This window comes from Austrofundulus limnaeus, unplaced genomic scaffold (genome assembly GCF_001266775.1).
Source record: "Austrofundulus limnaeus strain Quisiro unplaced genomic scaffold, Austrofundulus_limnaeus-1.0 Scaffold742, whole genome shotgun sequence".
NCBI lineage: Eukaryota > Metazoa > Chordata > Actinopteri > Cyprinodontiformes > Rivulidae > Austrofundulus > Austrofundulus limnaeus.
Window position 1 is genome coordinate 93,864 of NW_013953144.1, and position 19,457 is coordinate 113,320.

Here is a 19,457-nt window from a genome sequence, read left to right on the forward strand (position 1 = left end):
TATATATATAGTATATAATGTATAGACCCCACCTGAATGAGTTTAATGTAAAAAAGAAGGATTTCAAAGCATGATATGTCTGCTTTACATCTCCTCAATGTCAGCTAGTTGTCAGTTTTTTCTGTCCCAAAAATACAGAAGGTTATTCTTGTGAATCAGGAAAGTGGCACCCATTCTATTCTGTCGTAAGAAAACACTGATATGAACCGGTGAAACAAGCTATCTCACTACAAAAGCTGCTTACTTCACTCGCTAACAACAGTTTGTCAGAATGTGCATGAGCATTTAGGGTCTTGGCCAGGTTGTTAGGTGCATAATAGGAAAACAGTGGGCTCCCCATCTGTGTAATAGCACATGATAGGTCTGCAGTAGTTCTGAGTGTGCACAAAATGAACATCACAAGGTTGAAGTATTTTGCCATCACAGAAGCAACACTTCAAGGCGTATGGGGGAGAATGGTGGCAGCTGTCGCAGTGCATCTATATGCTTTTTACAGAACATTTCCACAAAATGGCCTCAAAGACCAGTCCGTATTTCTACTGCCCCTGGCCATTCAGAAATCACAGATGGAGCTGTCATTCCTACACAGATGGGAGCTTTCAGAAAAGAAGTGAACATCAGAGAACTAAAAAGTGTCAGGCAGAACTCAGGAACATTGACGTTGTGTGGTGACTTCTGAGTCCCTGAAAATGACATGATTGTGTTTAAAAAACATTTTAGTTCCTCACATTTCTATGCAATCATTTTGTTCAACCCACTTAATTAAAGCTGAGTCTGAACTTCAACTGCATCTGGAATGTTTTGTTCAACATTCATTGTGGTAATGTACAGAAAATGTTGTATATGTCCAAACAGATATGGACTTAAATGTAAATACTGTGCACTGTGTGAATGCAAATGTATGGAATAAATCATGGTTGCAACTTGAGAGCAGGAAGTCAAGGTCACAATGCCCACTGACAAAACATAGACTAGAGCCGCGTCACTTTGGACGGTCGTACAACACATGGATGCAACATATGACTCATTAACACATCAGCCTCTTTCCACATGTCCACTGTTTCTCTGTCACAATGTTGCTTTACGACACAAAAGGTTGTGTCTCAATTCATGGGCTGCGTTCTCAGGAGCATGTAGCCCACCTGGCCCACGTCCTTCTCAGTCAGGGTAGGCTGCATAAAACTGCTGTGAAATGTGATGGACTAGCATTTGCTTGACATAGATTTGCGTGACCACACACTACCCCGTTACCATAGCGATCGGCTTCATCATTGGTTTCAGATGTAAAATGCGTCGGGACGTGTATTTATACGTCTTTTTTCGTTGGAAGAATAACTTCACAGTTAAAATGTCATACGTAAATAAATAAATGATCATTAATAATTCAGGTTTAGCTCCAGTATCAGTACTTGTAGTTGCAATTTTTTTTTATGTAACATCTTATTGCAGCATAAATTTCATTAGCTATGTTGCTAAACTTACTTTTAAAAACAAATTCTCCGGTCCGTGATGAATTTCCAAACTACGCTGACTCGTTAAAAAAATAAAAACTTTGCTTTCGTTTCTCTGTTTAGTTTGCTGATGGCGCATTGAATCCCAGAATATTGTCGGTCGATGAGGATACATGGACGCATCCTCAGTTTTCAAAATTTTGTGGGTCGCATTCCTCGGCCGCATGATGAGGAGCCTTTGAATTGGGACAGCCCTTTGCCCAAGGCAGTGACGTATGCAGCCGACAAATGCGCACTCATGAGCATGCAGCCCCTGAATTGAGACACAGCCAAAGGAGCATCAGGGGTGGGTTTGTTTTGATCCCCTTCAGCACCTCAGGTTACACTAAAATTATTCCAAGATGGTCAGAAGGCAGAAGTCCCACAGGACCATAATGTGACGGGGAAAAATAGAACAAAAAAATGTAAAACTCAGAGCGGTATTCTAAATAAAAATGGATTTTTCCTAAGGTTCTGCAATAAAACCTTGTTCTGATAAGATTTGTAGTATGTGGAAAGCATAGCACGGTCGACATCTAGTTTGATTCAAGGACGTTCCTTTCACCTTTTTTCTTTTTGTATCACACTGCTGCATTTAAGGAACTTCTTAATTACAGTGAACTGTGTATTGAATTGGATATAATGAATGTTGTGCATTTTTTCAAATCCTATAAAACAAACAGCCTAGTATTTTAAACAAAGAAGGTTGAGGTCTCAATATTAAAAATACAAACAGTATAAAAATGTTCAAATCTAGATTTTGTGTCAAGTGCAATTCTCTTACCATATCTTTGAAGGCATTCTCTATGGCTCCAATAACCAGACTCTCGTGTGAAACTTTCTTCTCAGTGAAAAAGCGTGGGGTTGCCGTATTAGGGGAGCCAGGGGCCCCTGCAGCCCCCCTAAGTGAAGCAGCCCTGGTCAGGCCACGATGAGATGTCACAGTGAGGAGGTGATTGATAGGTTCCTCATCCAGACAGGTGGGGGGCACCAGATTGGGTGTACAGAGAATCTCCAAGACCTCCTGAAGGTGCAGGGCGATGTGGTGATGGAGGAGACGAGACGCCACCACAGCTGCCCCCGAGCCAGCGTGACCATCAAACAATGCCCAGTAATGAAAGGTGAGCTCTTCAGAGCTGTCCTGGATACAAGGAAACACAAACATAAAATATATTAATTAGTGTAATCAGATTATAATCTCTAAGTACTCATATTATCAAACGTCTAATCTATCTGTCTGTCTGCCGCTTATCCAGGAACGGGTTCTGGGGGCAGCAGCCTAAGCAGAGAGACCCAGACATCCCTCTCCCCAGCCACTTGGGCCAGCTCATCCGGGGGAATCCCAAGGCATTCCCAGGCCAGCTGAGAAACATGGTCCCTTCAGCGTGTCCTGGGTCTTCCTCTGGTCCTCCTCCTCCCAGTGGGACATGCCTGAAACACCTCACCAGGGAGGCGTCTAGGAGGCATGCTAACCTGATGCTTGAGCCACCTCAACTGGCTCCTCTCTACGTGGACGAACAGCGGCTCTACTCTGAGTCCCACTTGGATGGTCGAGCTTCTCACCCTGTCTCTAATGGTACGTTCACACCGAACGCGTTTTGAGCGGCAGGAGCGGCTGATTTACATGCAAAGTCTATGGTGGATGCGCCTCTATCGTGCGTCGCGTCACATACGTTTTGGGGAGCGCGCAAGGAAGGCGGAAGGGGCGCAGAGTTTTTTCCATGTATGCAGTGCTGCGGAAGCAGCCGCCGCCAAAGCCGCCGCCAGAGTTCAAATATCTGAACTTTTCGCCGCTCAGCACGTCTCCCACTGAAAACTGAAACAGACGGACTGGAGATCTTTACCTGAAATCGACCATGTGCAGTTGGATTTTCTGGCAGGATGTATCAGCACCGATGTGGATCAGCTGCTCGGGACAAAAAAAGTCCATCAGCTGGAAGCTTCTGGAGTGACAAAACTAACCAAACAAATCACCTCTAAATCATCTGGTGAGTTAATTATCTGCTGTGCGCAACGTTTGCTTGCTTTTTAGTAAATAAATCAAAGCCATTTTCTTTTATTTTATCTTTATTCACCCGCCGAGGACACGCTCCTCCCACACCCAGCTGCTGCTTCTCGTTCTGGTCTAAACACTAGTTCAGTCACTACTTCGGTCTGAACACAGTGCGTCCAACGAGAGGCGTTTTGTGCTTTTTGGCCGCTTAAAACGCGTTCGGTGTGAACTAGCATAAGCGAAGGACTTGTATCCGCAATCTTGTTCTTTCAGTCACTACCCAAAGCTCGTGACCATAGATGAGGGTAGGAACGTAGACTGACCGGTAAACCGAGAGCTTCACCACGACAGACCGGTACAGCGCCCGCATCACTGCAGATGCAACAACAATCAGCCTGAAGATCTCCCGCTCCATTCTTCCCTCATTCGTGAAAAAGAGACCCCGAGATGCTAAAACTCCTCCACTTGGGGCAGGACCTCCTCCCTGACCCGGAGAAGGCAACCTACCCGTTTCCGGCTCAAGGCCATGGTCTCAGATTTGGAGGCACTTATCCTCATCCCGGCCGCTTCACACTCGGCTGCGAACTGCCCCAGTGAGAGCTGGAGATCAAGATTTGATGAAGCCAAAAGGACCACATCATCCGCAAAAAGCAGAGATGTGATCCTAAGGTCACCAAAACAGATCTCCTCAACACATTGGCTGCACCCAGAAATTCTGTCCATAAAAGTTATGAACAGAATCGATGACAAAGGGCAACCTTGGTGGAGTCCAACTCTCACTGGGAACGAGTCCGACTTACTACTGGCAATGCAGACCAAGCTCTGGCATCGGTCGTACAGGGACCTAACAGCCCGTATCAACTGGCCTGGTGCCCCGTAATCCTGGAGTATCCTCCACAGGAGTCCCCAAGGGACATGGTCGAACACCTTCTCTAAGTCCACAAAACACATGCAGACTGGTTGGGCGAACTCCCATGCACCCTCCAGGACCCTGCTGAGGGTGTAGAGCTGGTCCGCTGTTCCATGACCAGGACAAAAACCACACTGCTCTTCCTGAATCTGAGATTCAACTATCTGATGGACCCTCCTCTCCAGGACCCCTGAATAGACCTTACCAGGGAGGCTTTGAAGTGTGATCCCCTATTGTTGAAACACACTCTGCGGTCCCACTTTTTAAATAGGGCGACCACCACACCAGTCTGCCAATCCAGAGGAACTGCCCCCGATGTCCACGCAATATTGTAGAATCGCATCAACCAACACAACCCCACAACATCCAAAGCCTTAAGGAACTCCGGGCAAATCCCATCCACCCCCGGCGCCTTGCCACCAGGGGAGAGTCTGACCCAGGGTCCCCAGGTTCTGCTTCCTCATGGGAAGACGTGTCAGTGGGATTGAGGAGGTCTTTGAAGTATTCCACCCACTGACCCACAATGTCCCGAGTTGAGGGCAGCAGCGCACCATCCCCAATATAAACAGTGTTGGTGGCGAACCGCCCCCACACCCCCTCGAGACACTGGATGGTGGACCAGAATTGCCTCAAAGCCATGTGGAAGTCTTTTTCCATGGCCTCTCTGAACTCCTCCCATGCACGAGTTTATGCCTCAGCGACCATCTGAGCCGCAATCCACTTGGACTGCCGATACCTATCAGCTGCTTCCGAGTCCCACAGGCCAAAAAGGCCTGATAGGACTCCTTATTAAGCATGCCAGCATCCCTCACCGCCAGTGTCCACCAGCGGGTTCGAGGGTTGCCCCCACAACAGGCACTGACAACTAGGGATGGGTACCAAATTCAATACTTTTTGACGTAAAGACCAAATTCTGTCGGTACTACCGAATATCTATTCACATAACATCAAACGGTACCATGTTTTGGTACCTAAACGCATCATTGCGACCGGTTTGGCGTAAGAGTGGTGAGTTTTCCATGCTTGTCCTGATCATAGCATCACGCAAACACATAATGACATCAGCAGCAGCAGCCGCTGGTAAATAGAGGCAGAGCTCAGTCTGAATGTAGCATGAAAGCCTCACAGCTCCTGGAGTAAAACTTGCCTAACAGATCGCCTCTGAATTATCTGGTGAATTAATTATCTTGTGAGCACAACGTTCGCTTGCTCAAAGTAAATAAAGTACCGCCACTTTCTTTATTTCAACCGCAATCAAACAGAGACTGGCAGAAGAAAACAATAGAGGCACTTGCCGACAGTCCGAACGCGCCTGACCTGAAAGAGCACAAGCAGCCAGCTTGAAGCGTTGGGCGCGTTTTGGATGCTCAAAACGTAGCTTGGATACCTTTTATTAATTTTAACTACATCCTCTTTTGCTTATTTGATTTAAACTTATTTGCCTTCCACTGATGTCCACCACACAATTTTTCTAGCGGGGAAATGACATCAATAGAAACAGGTGGAGCTGTATTTTATTTTGTGCAATAAGACAAAACATTCTTGTTTTCAAGGAGTTTGCACTTTAAAGAAATAAGTTACATAACTGATGTTACAATACAAAGAGTTGGATGTTGTCTTGACATTTGTTAATTTCATATATTGAGAAATATGTTAAATAAAAAAATAAGTTTATTATTGAAAAAAAAAAAACACACACACAAAGTACCGAAAATTGGTATCGTTAAGTACCGGTACCGATTCCCAGGTACCGGATATTGGTACCGAATTGATTCAAACGTCAAAGGTACCCATCCCTACTGACAACCTTATGGCCACAGCTCAGGTAAGCCAACTGGACAATGGAGGCACGGAACATGGCCCACTCAGACTCAATGTCCCCACCTCCCCCGGAACGTGTTCAAAGTTCTCCCGGAGATGTGAGTTGAAGCTCTATCTAACAGGTGCACAACACTGGAAAAACTGACATTGCAATTTTTTCTAACCCTGCGATATACTGTATATTGTGATATGAAAAAATACAGGAATTCTCATAAGATGACTTGAATAACACTTGACTGCCATCTTGTTGATACCTGAACTGATTTTACCTCTTTTTCTGCATATTACAAGTATGTTTTTGTCTGTATTTGAGAGATATTCTAGTTCTTTTATTTTGCTGGGACATGAGTACCTGTTTGTTTCTATCAAGTGTAAACGTGATTGCATTTTACCACCTAACATGTTTCCTCTGTGTCTGTCTGTTTCTGTAACCGTCACACTTTAATGTAGCATTCATGCTAACTGTATTTTACTTCTTTTCTTCCAGTTCTCAGCAAATTTGCTCATCATCCTTACTTTCATCAAAACTGCTCAAGAATTCATAGATAACAATTTGCTGAAAAACCATTATTGTTCCAGAAGTTTCACAACAAAATGAAAGTTTGAACTTTTTTGGACAAAAATACCCGCTTCTGCCAGCGGAAGCAACTCGTTAAAATAGAAGTCCTTACATTTTTTCTCACAGTTTAGTGCAAAAACTTACGGTTAGGTAGTTTAGTCCCTAGAAATTGCATTGGTTTCATTTTGCCTCCTGTAAGCCTATATGTTTCTTTTTTGTTTTGCAGGACGTTCAGTGTGATTAATGCACACATGTACATTACAGTGACAATGCTCCAACAATATATTGTGCAGCTCTAGTTAAGATGATGAATGGATGTACGGACGTATGGATGGATGGATGGATGGATGGATGGACGTATGGATGGATGGATGGATGGATGGACGGATGGATGGATGGACGTATGGATGGATGGATGGATGGATGGATGGACGTATGGATGGATGGATGGATGGATGGATGGATGGATGGATGGATGGATGGATGGATGGACGTATGGATGGATGGATGGATGCTGCTCACATTTTCAGCCCATGTGATTGAAGAAGCATGTGTACATGAGTTGAAAAATCCTCGTTTTTTTTCTTGTGGTAACTCAGTACTACTTAAACTGTCGAAGGCTTCTTTATACACTGACCTGAAGTTAACCCACAGCTAAGAGGACTGCAGCGGTCAGGTCAGTGATCTGATCGGAAGTCCAAACAGCCCATTAATGGATGGGCCTGGTGCACTGTGTTGTTACACTTTGCTCTTGCATCTCTTTGTAGGTTTTATGTACTGGGTTTCCTCTTTGTGGATCTTTAAAAAGGTCCCTCCTCCCACACACAGTAAAAAAAAAAAAAAAAAAAAAAAAACAAGATCCTGTGATCCTGCTCTTTTATGGCAGACCTTTGAATTTCTCATTTTCAAAAACACATGCCCTCTGTGATCCTTTGTCCTCCTGAAATAAACAGTTCATTTTTATGCTTCAGGTATCCACTAAAATCACTGCACTAGTAAAAAGGAAAGGAGTTTAAACTACATATTTCTTATGCATCATTTCTGGCACATACTGTTTAATCACAGTCTAAACCTAGTTTTCTAAATATAGCTCTAAATATGGTGCAAGCAGATTCTAAAGCACGAATCTAGAGAGGCTCTACAGCACTCATATTGGTCCAATATCACTGCAGAAATGAGTCATGAGGTACTTGCATGAGTTTGCTGTAGGCTCTGATGGGGCCTTGGCAAAGTCAGAGTAGACTGAAAGAAAATGTTTGAAAACATTTGCAGTTATTTTAAAGAAAAGAACAAACATATAGAAAAAAACTGACTGTAACTGCTGTTATTAGGTAAGTCAATACACTGTCTGTCTGTCTGTATCGCTGAACAAAACAAACATCAGCAACTGTTCATGTCATAATGAAATCCAGTTTCCATTTGTGCTGCATCTCACACAAAGTACCTTTCATAGAAAGTTGGTTTAAGGTTTGCATGTGAGAGATGTTGACAGCAACTCGTAAAGGCGTGTACGCCCCAGTAAACTACTGCTGGGACACGATAAGAGAAGGCTGGCTCCCAGCAACAAGCCCCGAGGATGTGCAAAGACAAAATCCTCTTTATTTGGATTTTATCATTCAGCATCCATCCATCTAGTTCAAGTGATTGATTCAAAGCAAGACAAACACACAACACCAATTTTTAAAAGAAGAAATATGATGCTAATAAATACTTTTTTTTTTGCATTTAAATTCTTTTTTTTCTTTTCAGATTTAAGTCATTCAGTTGGGGACTTTATAAAGTGGAACTGCAATGCTTTGGTCTGAATTCCTCCTTATTGTAACTCCACAAGACCTTCTTTCACCCCTTTTTCTGATGTGTGTTTCAGATCAACACGCTTTAAGGCTGTTTCTTTAGATCCAAATGAGGCACTTCAAAATCTGACCCCTCCAGCTTCCAGACCGGTTCATTCTAGCTTGATATAGGGGTTTACGACTATATAGCTGCACAGCAACTTTTTATTGACAAATGAATTAAAAGATGTGAACAAGGGAAGACTTGTCCATCCAGCCTTACATGTTGGCGCCAGAGTCTGACCCAGGGCCAGAGGAGAATGAAGACGACAACATTGTAGCTAGTAAATCCAAACTTTATTTGTCTGTTCTGTTGCAAATAATGTGATGTAATTATTCAGAAAACATTACAGAAATTAGATAAAACTGAACCGGTTGGAAAAATATGACCCTAAAGGAATACAAAGATTTTGTTGCAGCACCAGGAGAGACTAAATTAAACTTTTCTGTGCTCCTAGATAGTCCAAGTACACAAAAAAGTGCAATTAATTGCTAAAAAAGTCGATTTTGCATAACTTGTCTCCTTTAAGTAAAACCATTGCATTTTTGCTGCATTTTGGCTGTATGTACACAATAAGAGTGGTCATTTTCTCTCACATCAAAGCTTTTGGATGCAAGTCTCAAAGCAAAGGTTGTTTGAAAATGCCTGATAATCAGTGTGAAATTGCATGTGCACACTACGGACGGCTACAGTCAGTAGTTTTTCTGTGCTTGCGTAAGTATAAGAACAACAGTAACAATGGTGGACAGCAGAGAGCTGTTTGTACATCTCAACATTTTCACCAGTTAGTGACCCAGTCAAAGGATTGTGTATTTATCATTTTGGATGGAGTTTGTCTCAAATTCAAGACTGAATTGTCTACTGTGGGTCTCAATGAAAGGCAAAAACCACCAGCATCAGTGTTGCCAGATATTCACATCCCAGCCGGTGACCTGACACAGAAACTACAGCTGATTTAACAAGTACACCCTTACTGTGTAAACGTGTATCTTTTCCCGATCAACAATGAAAAAACACTAATGTTTCCAGAAACTGCCTGGCTGTAATGTGCTTCTTTTTAAATAAAACTCCATTTAGGTGATGATTCTGAGAAGGTGGACATTAGATTTGGGTAGTGAAATAGTTTTACAGTATACACAGGAACCATGAACAGCATTAGCAGCATTTTTAATTAAAACTCTGCTGTGAATTTATTCTCAGCTGTGTAAAACTGGTCGAAAATATTAAACGTGTGTTTGGAAAATGCTACTATCCTTGCTGTGAGGTTGTATTTTTTTTCTGTAGTGACATCTATTGTTTAGGACAAACAGCAGCTCCACTATGCTGATGACACAACTGTCTGGTTTCATCACCACTGTGTGACTTCTTTATTTTATAGCCTGATAAAACGATTTAAAAGTGTCTTTAATGAAAGGACTCTTACAAAATACATCAGCCAAATGAACCTTTGCCAGTGCTTTTATTACCATCACAACCATTATTCAGTTTAGGTCTTCAACTGGTTAGTTTACAGCTTGTTGTCCCATGCACAGATAGGAAAAGGCCATTATGCTGTTGGGCTGATTTGTAAAAGAACTAACTTTTAGAGATACGTTGTTTTTTGTGAAACATTACTTTATCAACAAGAACCTTTTGTGAGAGCGGGCTATCTGCACTTTGCTGTTTAAATCACTTTGCTACACAAATTGTCTGAAGCTGCATCTTCAATCCAAACGAAAATCCAGTTGAATTCTTTCAAATGCCTTGCAGTGAACAAACAACAGGCAGACAGTTTAACTGTATAAAGACAGTAAAGACTCTGGAAATCTTAAAAGTACTTTTAAAAAAAGGAGACGACCCAATAAATTCACTAAATCTACTTCAGTTTTACTTACTGGATTGTCCTGGAGGTTCAGTCCCTCTCCGTTAGGCAAAGAAGACCTCCTGCGGGCTGTAGGAATTCGGTTGGACATGGGGCTTCCTGAAGGTCTCCTTTTGACCACCAGCACCTCACAGCGGGCTTGGTCCTCATTCAAAGTGCTCTTTCCCGCATTGATCACCCTTTAGAGAGGACAGAGAACATCTGTCACAGAACATCAGGTAAAATCCAAGATATGAGATACAGAAACAAGTAAAATAAAAAGGTTAAAACAGTAAAAAGTAAGCAAAATATGTATTTTATCGAGCTTTATGCCTTGAACCAGTTTCAGTAAAAAACAGTTTGGGTGTTAATGTAACTCAAACTCACCATGGTTTTAGTAAAAATTGCGTTAGAAAAGAACAAATATTATTTTAGGAGGGAAGATCTCAGCTCATTGATCTTAACACCAACTTTTACTTTAATGTTCCCCATCACTCCTTCAGCAAAATAACTCTTCTTCTGTCCATTCTCATTCTTAACTTGGCGTCTTTGGTTCTGCTGTTATCCCTTTGACTCTGCTTACGTCTGGGTGATATTTTACTGATTCAATATCTGTCACACACCTCGTCTGTCCAAAGTGTACTCATCAATGTTTGATTGTAAACAAATGACTCCTAATAGTTGACAATAAAACACAATTCTGCTTATTTCTTTCATTTATTACAAATTATGAGTTAGACGTTCTGTACAGAATGGTGTACATTTGTTGGATGATTGGATGTTTGGATGATATATAAAAAAATCTAATCAAACACAAGGAAATGTTGCATATTTTGGCGTCTTTTATGGCTGTAAAGAAACTAAGATTTTGTTAAATATGTAGCTAAACTGGTTTAGTCACAGCTGTGAATAAGTTAGAGCCAACTTTTAAAGTAGGTGACTGTGCCTGCTCCAGTTACAACAAAGATACAAATCTCCTGAAAGCTATTCATCTAAAGAATGCAGATAAAGGAAAGAGTATTTTATTTCTAAAAAAACCTTTCAAATTACTCTTTCAGAGTTTCAAAATGACCCTTAATGAGGACAGTTTTTAAAAATCTAAAACAATGTTAAATAGTCAATAAAATCGGAAACATAATCTCCATGATAATGTGAGTTGTACTCATGTAGTGTAAATGACACAAAAACAGAAATGCAGCTGCACATGTGGAGAAAAATAAGCACAGGGTGGCGTTAGCTCTGCAGCCACCACTAAAAACTAGTGTGGGTTCAAATTGAACAGGTGTTTTAAAATGCTCACATATCTAGGACCTCTGGTAGGATATACAGTGCAGCGATGTTGAAAACACAGCTTTGATAATAACATACAAATATCCTGGAAACACAACAGTCAGAGGTCACGAGGATGAAAATGCAGAGCGAGGATTCAGCCAGCTAAGAAAACACGGTGGGTCATAAAATCAGCAGGAAACTTACAACTCTGCTCTGTAAGTCCAATTAAAATATTGTTAACCAAAAAACTTTATTATCCTAAGAACTAAAGTTGTTCTTATGAATAATCAGAGAGTACAGTTTACTCATTAAAACATGTCTTCTGACTCTGTGGTAAAGCAATGATGAATAATGTTTTAAATTAGAGCTGGGCAATAATTCAATAACAATATATACCACGATAGACAATCAATATCAATATAAAACAGTAACGATATATATCGTGTTAGACCGGTGATCAATATCAATAGAAAATATGTCCAATAGAATGTGGATTATTTTACTAAACTCTGATCCAGAACTTGAAGAAATTTATAGTTTAGTACTAATTAAATACAACACAGAGTTAGGGTTTTCTATTTTATAATACCTTCATAATGTTTGTTATATTTCTTACAATGTGTTAATTGAAATAGAGTAGATACATGTCCGAAAATAACAACACATAATTAAAGCTGMATGAACATTAGATTGAGGACTGTCTGTATGAATGCCTGTGATTCAGCTTTAGGCCAGCAGAGGCGGACTCGGGCATTGAAGTTTCTGTATTTATTGGGCCACTTCCTGTTATGACTTCAGTGTGTGGTTTTGACTTGCCAGCTCATGGCTGAATAAATCCTCACTCCAGAATTCTGGTGTTGTATGGCAATTATTTCTATCACAGATCATTTTATTTAACACTTGTGTTTTCACCTGACTTCAGTCGTTATTGAACACGTATTTTCTTTCAGTTTTGGTGACTCCCGACGTTCCGACTGCAGATCAGATTACGGCAAGCGAGGCTGGAGTGGGACAACTTTGGTGAAGGCCTTTCGGGGTGACTGTTAGATCGATTCAATTGTCGGGGCCGGTAAACGGGTGAGAGAAAACTTTGTTGCTTTCCAGATTGGTAACAAAACTGGGACTGTGTGCCGATCATGAAGGTTATCCGTGGAGGCTTGTGCGGAGTATTTAATCTGGACTCGCTAAGTGTTAGCTTCTGTATTAGCATTGCTAAGCTATAGGAAGTCCCAGCATAGCAATGTTAGCTTTGTAGCTTATCGGTCGTAGACAAAACAAGCGCATTCTGGGGGATGTATGCAGAGAAGAGGTTTTAGCTGTTCCATCTCTCATGGCTCAGCTAAGCAAGGTTGATGGCATAAACTCACTCACCCTTCAGTAAGCTAGCAACCTGTTGAGTAGCATAGCATTTCCATGTTTGCCTTACAACTGCTTTAAAATAAAAAAGAACAATGTGCAATGAAAAAGAGTGGAACAGCTTGAGAGGAAATTGTGGATAAAAGAGGAAAGGTCCAATGATCCAGTTTTGTGTTGTTTAATGTTGCTTAGCTGTGGCCACATTGTTGAATTAAAAGGACTCCAAAAATTAATTAACTATTGCTACATCCAATAATTATTTTCACTAAAATTCGTCCAGTTTTTCGTAAGACATTTTGCTATAAAGGTAAAAGTAAAAAGGTAACTCTAACAGTTAACAGAAACATTTTTAACAAAAATCTGGTGCATTCAGTTACACTTTATATGTGTTGTGAATAACTTTTAGCTTCTACCTCACCAAAATTCAGCAAATCTGGAAAACATATGTATTGATGATTAGTCCCAACTACATTCAGACCAAAATTTTGATCAATATTTGGAAAATTGACTGATTTATTGTCATTTTTGTGAACTTTGAACTCTTTTAGCTGTTGTGACCATCTTGATTCTGGTTGACACAGACACAAACTTTGTCACCTGGTGGTGGTGGACGGTAATGACTCAGATCAATGTTGAAGACGAGACATCCCTAGTTTCAACTCTTTGTGATATATTATTTATCGCGTGGCCACAAGATAATTTTTAGCAGTGTGTAGGCCTACAGCATGATACAGACATTGTTGGAGTCAGATTTTGAACACATTTTGAAAACTGTTTAAAGGTAGCGCACCCCGCACTTATTATGATTTTGTGTATGTTAATATAAATGATTCATCTTTCATAGTAGCCTATTAATGAGATGACAATAAAGAACTTAGGTCAGGAAACAGAGTTTTCACTGTGTTCCCGACACAACATAAAGCTGACTCCTTCTGCAGCCAAGAAAAGATGTGAGAGAGGAGCTTTGAAAAAGAGAATAAATCTTTTTGGACAACTCGACTTCGTCACCTGTGTTTTATAGCTGTAACCGATAACACCAAGAAATACTTTTATGACTAACGGAAGTGACGGAGGAATTTATTCCTATATTTAAAATAAAATGACATTAATTCAAAATTGTCCATGTAAACAATCAATCTCTGCATGGAAATTGCTGCAATAAATAACTCGTGGAAATGACAAAATTAACGCTTGGCCACAATATAATTTTTTTAATCCAATGCCACCAAACGGGCTCTGTAGAAATCAGTGGTGCGTCCAGATAATTTTTAGTTGGGGGGGGGGGGGGGGGAATTTATTTAATTTTTTTGCACCTCTGTATGAACTTTGTATGAACAGAAGTCAATCATGGAAGCAGTGACTAAGCAGGACAACACAAAGCTTGCAGGAAAGATGTTTCACTGAAACAAAAGTCTGTAACCTTCAGTCATGTTCTGTTTGTGTGGGAGCTCAATTTGACCCTGGAAGATCACAGGATTAACAAACAGCCTTTCATCTCTAATATGAGAGGAGGAGCGGTGCACAACAGCTCGAGGACAGAGCCATGTCTGAGGGGCCAGCCTGTCAGATTCAGTTAGCCCACCTCTTCACATCTGCCATCACCGATCCATGCTGTGATCTTCGGCAACCTTTCTTTGAGATAAATTTAATGCTGCAGCTGAAGTTTCGCTAAAAAATGGTATTTGAGTATTTGAAGTGGCAATTATGAACCATAGAAGTTACCAAAAATATAAATCACTTTTTTTCCAGACAACCTTGAATCCAACTTGGAGTTAAAGTAGGCAAACCAAATTAAACAACGGCCTTTGGGCAATAATTCACTTGTGAAGCTTTAAGCCATTTGTCAAATAAGATGTCAACATTATTCATGTTCCTAACATGTGTGGACACGTTTCTTTGTTTAGTGTTGAGCTTGACTGAAGTCTTTGAAGCTTTCAGAACCTTCTTGGGCTGCAGGAACACGCAAAGTTTGTGCTAGATGTATTATAGAGCATGAACTTCACAACGCTAACAGAAGGACCTGGTGTCACTTCACATTATGAGCCGTCAATTGCATTACCACTGAGAGCATACACACACACACACACACACGCATGCACGCACGCACGCACACGATGCAAAGCTGTGGGGATGAAAAAACAGAGCTGGAAGCACAGATAATTATAGTGTTTGTGGTTAAAACTCTTGCTTATTTGATTGCAATAAATCAGGAAGTGTAAATTTTACTTTATTGCAATATTGCTTTTATACTGAACCACATTTAATTTAAAAGGGATCAGAAGGGTTAAAGTGACGTTTCAAGAACATTTACAGAAACTCGAGTGGTTTTTCTTCTGCAGCTAGTAACATCAAAACTGATCAAACATAATGGATGTTTTATTTTAGGCTCGGTTTAAATGGTTACTTTTTTATTTCAAAATTTAAATCTATTTAAATGATTGATGTAAGCAACAGACTTGTGTGCTATTAATCAGCTTTTGTATAGTGTTTTTTTTTATTTGTTTGTTTACCTTTTAGATATGGAGTTAAAAAAAACTGACCTTCAGCTGAAACTGAATTTCTGTTTTCCTTCCTCAGAGCAAAACAGCCCAGAACATGTGCTGCGTCATGTGACCGAGCACTGGGAGGCTTTGTATGAGATTCTGCTCATGTGCCTCTTCTTCACAGTTCAACACTGACAACATGAGGCCTCTTTAAAAGAGGGGGGACTATTAATATTGTAAATGTGGAAATAAATAAATAAATAAATAAATAATGAGTGAAAGACCATCTGTATACAGATAAAGCTCTAAAACTAAACAAGTATAAACATTTTAATAACAAGAAGAACTTGTTAAAAACTAAGTTTTTACTTATTTTTTCTCTACAGAGATTTTTATGCTGAGTCAGTCAGTTTGTTGCCAAATTGCTGACATGTCATCATCTACAAACGGCTGCAGAAAAAAACACTTCATCTGTGGTGCTTGTGTTTAGTTTACAGACAAGCACATTGACTGAGTATTGATCACACAACTGCTGAGGTTACACATTAATGGTTCTGGATCAGATGAAGCCCACGAGGAGGAGGAGAAGCCCCGTGACAGCAGATCTTTGCTCTTTTGGTGCTTTTACTCTCTCACAACAACAGCAACATGGTAGGTGAAGACCAAACATAAAATAAAATGTAAAGACGGTCTGCACCACTGTTGGGTCAACAAGTCTTTTCTGGTAAAGTTCTGCAAAATATTTATAATGAGCTTTGGCTTTGGACTAGAACTGCTTTTAGTGCAACTTCTGTGTCTTTACAGAAAAATAAGAATATTCTCTGCTCAGGATTTACTCAACTCAATGTGATCAGACATACTGTATCTGCACAAAGGTAAAAGTTTGTGTGGAATAGGGCTGCCACGATTAGTCGATTAGTCAACAACTAATCGACTATCAAAATAATCGATGACTAATTTAATAATCGATTAATCGTTTTCTTTCTTTTTTTGTTTACTTTGTTTTTCTCTCCAAACTGCTTTGACACCTTCCACTGCCACATCTGCCTTTCTGTCCTTGACACACATGCACAGTAGTGGTAACTGGGGTAGGCCGTGGACGTCACAAGACATTATACAGACAGGCTCTGGTATCATGGCTACCTGACAACAGAGCTCAAATTGTGGGATCATTTTAAGAAAATGAAAGAGAAACCTGTGTAATATCTGCAGAGCAGAACTTACCTTCCACAGCAATTATTTTTAGTTAGCATATAGCTAAAATCTAACCATGGTTATATAATAGCAGCTGCATTCTGGTGTGATAAGCTCTTATATATATATATATATATATATATATATATATATATATATATATATATTTATATATATATATATATATATGTTTTATATTCAATTAATGTATGATCCGATTAGTCGACTAATCGAAAAAATAATCGGTGATTAATCGATAATAAAAATAATCGTTTGTGGCAGCCCTAGTGTGGAAAAAGAAATAAGGCAGAAACGTAATCTTAAGACTTTTGCAGGACCAGATAGCTATGAGAGATTAACCCAGAATTTGACAGCAGAAGAAAGGAAAGTTGTCCATGTTGGCAGCATGGTAACGGCAACAAAACAAAAGTTAACAAGTGGCACAGTGATGACCCCGTCACTGAAAGATCTGAATAGTGAATGTTTGCAGTTTTTGAGATGAGTGTTTTTCTGGACTGTAACTGAACAGGGAATGTTTCTGGTGCAAGATATTCAACAGGTAGGAATTAACCTCTGTATAGGAACAGAGGAAGGTTTTTATTTTTATTGTCCAAGGCGGTGTAGAGTGATGGATCCTGGCAAGCAGATCCACCACACCACCAGGTGCGAGGGCAGAGCCAAGAGATAGCCAATGGTGGCCAAGTAGGGTTCTCTGCGGACGAGTGCGGACGAGTGGGCGTGCCACAAGGAAAGGCAATTCTAAAGCGACACACCTGATTTGATGGACTTTGTTAAAGGGACACACCTGACTGAACAAGCAAAAAAGGGGCGATACCGTACGGCACTACCTGATTGGACAAGAACAAAAGGGGCGTTACTGTACAGCACCACTTTTTCTGGAGAACCCTACTTGGGTCATATTTCTCCTGGTTAACCTTAGTGTTGGGGTCAGGGTCAGGCTGTAAAGAGATCAAGTAGGATCTAAGGATACCGTCATGTAGGCCTCGTAGCCCACAGTGTTTATGCTTTTGACACGCCCACTCTTGTGACACGCCCACTTAGATTCTGCAGATAACCCCTTCTCATGGTGGCCTTGGAGAACAACACTTCTAAGCAATATAAAAGTTAGAAAGCATGGTTTTCACCTCGCAGCCCAGTTTTTGTAGGGACCTTTTATGCAGTCAGACACCAAAACGAAAAGTGTTACCTCATTTTTTTCCCCCCAAGTCATCCAGCTCACAAGACCAACCAACAGATGGGGTGTATTTCTAAAACAAGAGGGGAAACAAACATCTGTCTAAAAAATTTAACATTATGACAAATCAAACTGAAAATGCAACTTGCGTTACCAATTAGGGCATGTGACAATGTCAGCAGTGTTTGGTGTGTTCGTATAACTGCAGAGGGAAAAGAAATGAAGCCTCTCTGCAAAAGAGGAGGTATGGATGTGTGCTGAGAAAGACAAGGTGACAAGTACGAATGAGCAATAACCACTGATCCATTCCAACAATCATATTCACTGGACCAGACAATGCATCCACTCTGAGTCCATCAGAATCCTCCTCAGAAAGCTGGACTGCTCTTCCTGCCTCTACTGGGAGAAAAGTGAGAATAAATCAGGATAGACTTTTAGCTCTTAGATACCCGTGAAGTTGCAACTCACTCTGCATGATTAACCCATCACTCTCGAGTTTATGTCGCAAAGCCAACAACAGTCTGGAACTTCCTTAACTCTAGAATGTGGACTAAACTGTCAGGGATGTTGTGTTTAGTTGGCTGAGTAACTTGACTAATACATTTGGATAAGGAATGACCTTCATCAATGTAACGTGCCCAACATGTAAAAAAAAACAGCATTTCATTACCTCAGTATCTTCTGTTTAATTTTAGTCTGTAAACAACCCATCTGTTTGGGAAAAAAAAAACGTATCATTTTAATGGTAAAAGCATCATCAGCTGCGTACGCCACAGTTGAAAATGCTTCCAAGCTTTAAGTTTTAATGAACCACTTTAACCCTCCTCTAAGAACCAACAGATCTCAAGTCCACTTAGCTTCCACTGGTCAGAGCTGATATTTCACAACAAAACCCCCGGGTCAGCCAGCTGTTCCTAAATCCTAAATCTAAGATCTGCTGATGCTACACCAGTGTGACTCATACACACTGTGTCTTCACACACACATAATACACACAGCCGTGTATCAATATACAATACACTGATGTGCGATTATTCTGTAGACTAATTATAAAGGAAGTCATGCTCCTTAATGTGACTGAAAAGCATCAATAATACTTGAATTGCACATGTTTGAGTCTTTAAATACAATACTTCCTCACCTTTTAATATTAACCATTGAAGCTAAATGTTTTAAAACTTTCCATAAACAGACCCTGATCATAAAACCAAGCCTTTTAGACTTGTTGGACTGCCGTTTGGTCAGTTGGTTGATAGAAAGGTCCCAGTTGGTGTTTATCAGTTCCAGAAGCAATGCATGTTGCCTGCTGCCTACATTTTAAATAAAGATCTCCTGGGGCCTGTTGGTGCTTGGAGTATCTTCTGGGGATTATTTTCAGCTGCATCACACCACATTTTAGTTTAGGGTATGTTGAATGTTAAAGCTGCTGTATGTAGTTTCTTGGGTACCCAAAAACTTAGAAAATTTTGAACAGAAACAACCTTGTAGTCCCTCCCCCTGCTCTCAGCTCC

At 40.6% G+C, this 19,457-nt stretch overlaps 1 protein-coding gene across 2 annotated transcripts in view; it reads right to left on the reverse strand.

Annotated features, from left to right (window-relative positions):
• LOC106532276 (protein phosphatase 1H) overlaps window positions 1-19,457 on the reverse strand; it is a gene marked incomplete at its 3' end in the record, with an annotated part of 30,583 nt that overhangs the window by 3,038 nt on the left and 8,088 nt on the right. The window contains 2 exon segments of one of the 2 annotated variants that reach the window (XM_014028298.1): window positions 2,275-2,631; window positions 10,481-10,646. In XM_014028298.1, the coding sequence (XP_013883752.1) occupies window positions 2,275-2,631; window positions 10,481-10,646 (523 nt within the window). 2 annotated transcript variants of the gene reach the window in all.